The sequence below is a fragment of the Arachis ipaensis genome, chromosome B06 (genome assembly GCF_000816755.2).
Source record: "Arachis ipaensis cultivar K30076 chromosome B06, Araip1.1, whole genome shotgun sequence".
Lineage (NCBI taxonomy): Eukaryota > Viridiplantae > Streptophyta > Magnoliopsida > Fabales > Fabaceae > Arachis > Arachis ipaensis.
In genome coordinates, this window is record NC_029790.2 from 99734972 (window position 1) to 99742425 (window position 7454).

The window sequence follows — 7454 nt, forward strand, 5'->3', positions numbered from 1 at the left end:
ATTCAACATCAAAGAAAAAAATTTTATACTAATGATTGTCAATAGATTGATTTTACTTACATACGGAAATCAAATGATATTAGTTCTTCAATATGCGAATTGTTTGTGTCAAATTTAATGGTGGGACAACATTTAACCCGCTTAAAATTTTGTAATTGAAATATGACGTTCGAAACGTTAAGGATCAAATTAGGATTTGGCTAAAACATTGGCGACCAAAATAATTATTTACCCTTTTTTTTCCCTTATGCTCGTTTCCCTTCTTAAGCACAGCACTGTTTCAATATAATCTTAGACTACAGTCAATTGAATGGCATGAATAAGTGAAGAAATTCCATCTTCAGCCAGTACGGAGAGAACATACCGTGTAAAATATTAATAAAAATAAATTGATTCTTTAAACTCTTCAGATTATTGAAGCAAACTAATGAAAATTTTTAAAATTGCATGATACCAAGTTTCTGAGAAAAAGCTTGACTGCCCTTACATTCATAATAGACCATATATACCAATGCGGGAAATAAAATGACCCCAACTATCAAAGAGACAAAAAGAGGGGCGGGGGAGATCCAGAATGAGAGTGTAGTAATTCCGAATTGCTGACCAACAAAACACCACATGAGAGCCAACATTCCAGATATCTAAAAGGCTCATAAATCATAATCATAAATCTTGGGACTTTGAAAAAGAAATGCAGTACACTGTTGGGACATGAGACAGGTCAATCAATTCAAGAGATTCTCACCATTTCACTGATTAGTAAAATGGTGAAAACATAAACAAACACAAATGAACTCTGTGGTGCACCATAAAATTAACAGATCAATGACAAAAAAGAACAAACCTGAAAAGAGATTAAGAAATGAGGGTGAAAACAGAAAACAACTAGTTGCTATATACACAAAAAAGTAAAAAATAAAAAAACAATAAAAAAACTCCAAATAAACATTTCTACAATCACATTGTAATGTAATGTACAATACACCAATTTTCTTTTCTTAGGGACGGGACCACACAACTTGCAACTGTTGGAAAAATAATCTCTCTCAATCTATAAACCAAACTGGCCACACTCAGAAGAGGGTAAAATTGAACCAAAAAACTCCACACTTCAAGAAATAAAACCAAAAATAAATCATTCTTGAAGAAACCAAATCCATCAAAACTATAGAAACCTCACCTGACTAACTACAATTGACCAATACATGTCAGTGCCAAGGCTAGGATACCAAACCATCATCAGTGAAGAAAGAAATAAAACACCACCATATATAAGAAACTTCAACCTCTTTTCTTTTCAATTCTCAGTTTCAGTCTGAATCACTTGAGCTGGAGCTGGAGCTGGAGCTGGAACTGGAACTAGATTTCCTAGTGTGAGATTTCGTCTCTTTACTGGAGCTGCTCACAGGTGCATTTTCCAATTTGTCTTCTGGAGTTCTCACCTCTTTACTGGAACTACTTACAGGTGCATTTTCCAATTCGTCTCCTGGAGTTCTGTTCCCTTCCTCCGTACTGGCCGCTACATCAGCAAATTCATCCACCTGTGTTGAGCCAGCTCCATCTGCTTCCACTTTGACTGATCCCTCATTCAAATCCGAAGGTTTTGTCAGCTCCTGTCGATTACCTTCCTGGATTTGCATCAAAGCAGTGTTAATATCTTCCAAAGATCTAGCTTCAACAACATGAAGGTCTGATTTAGCTTCCAAGTTATCTTTAGATTCTTCACTTTCAAGCTGATCCTTAATCATACTTGGAACGATGACCTCCTTGACATCCACTCCTTCTTGAAGCTGCTTAAAGGCCAGGTAAATATCTTCAAGTGATCTTGCTTCAAGAGCTGGGATCTCCTGATCAACATAGGCTGTGATCTCGGGCATGTGGTTAGTATGAAGTGACTCACCGTCTTTGTTGACGTGAAAATCCCCAACGGTGTCCAACTCCATCAGGAATCCTTCATCAATTTCCTTTATATCATTGATACTTTCTTCGGTAGCTTGAGACGTGTAGCTCTCAGCCGAAGTATCTGGATGTTCTTGTGCCTCACTGAGGTATTCATTATCAACAGCCTCATGGCCAATGACTACCAAATCCACTTCGCCAGTAGGTGAATTGAACTCAGTAGTCTCAGATATTTCAGAAGTCGCTGATGAGACATTTAGAGGAGTTTGGTCTGTGGCATCATGCAATTCTTCAACTTCGTCATTGTTGGAAGTGTCAACACCATATGCAGATTCTATCTGGAAAACATAAGAATTTTGCGAAATGTTGGAGACTTTATTATTAATTTAAGAGCTAATTAAGATCATCGGATCAATAAGCCCATTTTTCATAGAACAAATTTAAAGTCACCAATAATGTTGATGGGTACTTGAAAACAACAGGATAAGAACATGTTCATTGATAATGTCCATGTAAAAGAGTCAACGACTACAAAATTTGGATAATCAGTGCTAGAATAGGGAAATTCCATCCACCTATGCAAGTTAAACTGTAATCCACATGTATATGACTAATAAGTAATAAGCATCATATTTATTACAAAAACTACTAGAGACAGTTTTTCCTCTGGTTTAGCAGGAGTTAGTTAAACACTTGTGGATAATCAGTTACAGATAACATAACAATGATCTGTTTAATGCCAGCTTATCTAAACAGGATTAACATTTTCTGGTTATATAACAACTAGCACTGTTGGTAGAAGATCGGAATTGAGCTTTTCACAGGAGCATAATTGAAAGAAAAAAAAAGAAAAGAGATGAATGATCAGGAAATGCTGCATGAAAGTCACATAAATATGGGTTGGTTGGAGAGAACCAATAAAAATTGGAAAAAGTTCCCTGTCTGGGAATCACATAAGAGACGGACAATTTAAGATAAGTTAACTTACTTAAGGCAAAGAATCTACAGGGAGTAGATTCTAAATATCAAATTGATACGATTTCTGTATCTTCTTTTTTCTTTTTGTTTTTTACACCTTCATGGAGAATCTTAAAGAAGAGATAGAGGAAAAAAAAATGTCCTAATTTAGATGGATAAAGAAATAGGCCTGCATGGAACTACACAGCTCCTATTGGAAGTAAAATGGTTACTGATACAGTCTTGTAACTTCAATGGCAAGTTCATAAATAGCAAGTAGGGTCCCAAATGGATTTACATGAATACTGGAACTATCATTACAAATCTATTGTTTTCTCTGTTAAAAATGAAAGAACAACAAAATAATACCTTCCAAGAAAGAGTTTTAGATGAATATATTTTTCCTTTGTGTGTTTGGCATTCAAAAACAGTGGGACCCTTACAGCAAAAGAAGTTGAATGGACTGAATATTAGATAGGAAGGAAACACTATAATATAAATTACCTCACTTTCATCATGACCACTGGAAGATGGTCCAGCTACTAATTTATCTGAGCTTGACTGAACACTTTCCATTTTAGAGGGAGATTTCACATCAATTTCATGTTGACTATCTGATGTAAACGAAGCCATTTTCTGGTCAAAATCTTGGCGAAGATCAATGTTGCCTTGCTCCATGGATCTTGACAATAAGGCTTCATCTTCAGAACGAACACTAGGATGAACTGCAGGAGCTTGCGCAGATTCTCGTGAATGCTGTAAATCTAGTACTGCAGAATCAGGCATATTAGCATTTTCAAATCTTGGGACTTCGTCAGGTTCTGGACCTCCTCCCACGAATTTATCATCTAATATATTCAACTTTTCAGAAGCCATTTGATAGTTTGAATCAGGAGAATCAAAATCCTGAAACTCAGGTGTAGTAGGTGCACTCTGATGAACAGAATTTGGCGAAATTGCAGAAATCCTATCTGCAGGAACATGGTGCTCATTTTTTACTCCAGTATGTGGTTCAGAAGGGGCTGCTTCAGTTTCTACACGACCAGAAGAATTACCTTCTAGTCTCTCATCATGTGCTTTACATTCCATATCTGACAAATTAGCCGTCATTTCAACCGAAACAGGAGGCATTGCCCTCTCAAGAGTCTCCATGGCTGAATCAGAAGATATTGAAGGAAAAGAATCAAGCTTTTCAGCAGCAGGTGGACTAGAATCATACACAGGTTCTACATGTTGATTGTCTTCCACCTCACTACTTGCATTATGGAAATGAGATTCATCCCCTGAAGATTGAGCTGAAATTCTAGATTCCTCCCCAGAAGTTTGAGTTGAAAGTCTAGATTCTCTAGATTCTGCAAGATGACCTTCTTGATGCTGAATATTTGCTTCTTTTTCCATTTTTTCATCAGGTATATTGTCAATCACTTCTGATACTGAAGAATGGCTTGATCTGCTGCTGCTACTGCTGTCATCATCATTTGGTTCACCTCTGAACTGTGTCTCCGCAGCATTTAATTGCCTGGGGGTTTCAACCTCACTCGTGTCATGATAGAATTCCATCTCAGAAGGATTCTCCATCCCACCCAACAATATTTCAGCTTCATCATGGTGAAGGGTGCTATTCTCAGTTTCAACATAATCAGTTGCTCCAGAGGGTTGGCTTCCATGTTCAGCACCATCAGAAGCATGATCAGCATCAGTTATTATTACAGCTTCTCGAGACAGGTCTTGCTCACTGAGTTTCCTCTCATCCTGATCAATGGAACTAACTGATTCAGTATCTGGAACAGAACTCAACTTTGAATCACTCATTTCGCTTGATTGCCTCTGGAATGATGAATAGCTTGTTCCCTCTGAATCCATCCTTTCAGATATAAAGATAGGTTTCCAATTAATATCATGCCTTTCATGCTTGGACATCCCAAATGCTGATGGACCCAAGCTGAAACTTTCATGCCTCCGAAAAAATGCAGAATCCTTTTGATTGAACATTGAGAACTCCTGTTGAAAACTGTCTCCCTTAAGATCAGGTTTTTCTTCATTTGGGTCATAAGGAATATCAAATGGGTTTCTTCTAGGCTGCAAAACAGATGGAGCAGATCCCGGAATGGGAGGTAATCCCATGGCAGCATAGGACTCATCAGGGAGATCAAACGGGTTATGTCTTGATGTAGCTATGGGTGGAACAATATACGGAAGATCAGCAACATCTAAATCTATTAGATTCTTCTCGGTCATCATTCTCCGTGCTCTTCTCCTTGCAATGAGATTTTCCAACCGTTGATTCCTCTCTAGCTCCAAAGTTCCCAAGTCCATGAGATTCTTTTGGTCATCCTCGGTCCACTTAATAGCAGATTTACTTTCATCCTCTTTGCCACCGTCTGTTTCTTCTCCCTCTTCGTCAAGACCATCCTCCCCTTCACCATTTTCAGCATCTCCGTCTGACTCAATGCTCTCCTCATCACTTTGCTGAGACTTATCAGACACAGCACCAGAAGTGACATGGGACAAAAGAGTAGGTTGTGGGGCATCTGGATCTAATAGGGGGTGGAGTTCATCGAGCATTGGAATGATATCAGCCATAGAAGCATCAGGTGAAGAGCTCTCGGCCTGATCTGAACCCGACTCCACAGATTCCTCATCATCATCATGGTTATCTTCCTCCTGTTTCCAAGATGAACTGGCTGAAGGGTCTGCATGATCTCCTGGAGTTTCCTCATTCTTACTCTCAGAAGTATCATCATCATCATCATCATCATCATTTACATTTTCAACCATTACATATTGCTTCTCAATAGCTTCCTCGTCACTTGAAACACCCTCAGACCTCATGTTCTCTGCGGTGTCCCTCATCTTTACAAACTCAAAACTGCGAAATTCCTTATCCACTTCCTCGTCCAATTTCTTATCAGGCCGATCACTTTGGAAGTTCTCTTGCTCTGGCAGTGCATCTGAAAGAAAGCCATGATCCTCTTTCTCACCCAACAAACTGGCTTCATCAATGCCACTGTCATCTACATCACTTCTAATCTCCGAATACCCTTTCACAAAATACCTGTCATCTCTGTGAGAAACCACAGTATAACCTTCCGAGAAACCAGTTTGGAAGGACGAGATGCCATGAGTGACCTTCTCTTCTTCTGCTTCAATTTCAGGCACATTTGGCTGCCCGAAACTGAGGAGGGTACCAAGCAGTACAGCAGTGCAGACCAAGACAGGGGATGCAGACACCAAAATAGAGAACAGAAATGGAACAAATCTATACAGAAAAAACAAGAACCCCAAAAAGCCAACAAGGAATGGGTGGTTGCAAACTGATCTGTAACACCCTCTGATTGAATGAACAAAGTTGCGACAAAAAATATATATCTAAATAAAAAAGAAAGTTTGGAACTTTAACATAATTCAAGCTAAAAATACTTACCTTAGAAAATGAATACAAAATCAAATCCCTATGAATCAGACTGATCGAAGCAATCCCTGAAAAACAAAAAAGTTAAATAGAATGAAAGATGATCGCAGCATGATCAATCAGAGAATTAAAAAAAATAAATAAAAAGTTGAAGCAAATTTCATAAATGGACGGTGAAATCGATGAAAGAATAAATACCGAATCCTAAGAACGCCGGAGAGTTGGCGGTGTCGGGTTTGCCGGAGCACGACGGAGGAATGGGGAATGGCGGTGGCGTTTTCTCCAACCTTTTGGTGCACACACTTATGACTATATTTGATCAGAGAGAGAGAGAGAGAGAGAGTGTGTGTGTTTGTGTGTTGGTGGTTTTGTTTCAGAAAGAGAGTGTGATGTGAAGAGAGAAGAGGAACGAATTGAAAGAAGAAGAAGAAGAAGAAGAAGAAGAAGAAGAAGAAAGAGCTATAAAGGAGACCATACACAAACACAACTATTTACTCCGTCGTCCATGATTCATCATTCATGAAGAGTGAATAGAAGATTACAAGTGTTTTAGGCTATAGGAATTAGGATAAAAATATTTACTGTAACAAATTATTAAATTAACTCCTAGGTATGCTCTATAATTTCAGGATAATTAAAATAAAATAAATTTAATATTTTTTATCATATTGTATAAATTAATATTTTTTTTTAATTTTTGTTTTAAACCAAACCAAACTGTTGTTGTTGGTAACTTGGTATCCAAGGACCAATTGTGTATGCTATGCTAAATTGCTAATGCGACGTGATACAAGGGTGAATATAACATATTATTTGGGTCGTTTTTTATGCAAACAACAACACAATTACAGATAGTTACAAATAAATTGATTTTCATATCTTGAAATGTAAAAGAATTTTACATGAACAATCAATAATATATTATTCTATTAATAAAAGTAATAAATTTTAAAATTTATGACTCATTTTTTTAAACAAAATTTAATCAGATAAATATGTAAAACTCTTTTATTAAAAGTAAACTCATTTACAAATGGTAAACAATTTAAGTTTTTACTTTTTATCAATGTAGTCCTCCCTGTGTTTGCTTTATGTAAAGAAAGCTTTTTGTTATGTAGTGCCTTTTTTCTTGTTTGATATTTGTCAATGAAATATGTGGAGGCATCCCATGTTAGTATGTTACTAA

At 37.2% G+C, this 7454-nt stretch overlaps 1 protein-coding gene across 1 annotated transcript; it reads right to left on the bottom strand.

Moving 5' to 3' along the window:
• LOC107647164 lies at positions 889-6210 on the bottom strand (the record flags this gene model as incomplete). Its single annotated transcript, XM_021105574.1, has 2 exons — positions 889-2237; positions 3361-6210. Coding segments are annotated over 2 exons (3777 nt in total), but the record flags the coding sequence as incomplete, so codon positions are not given.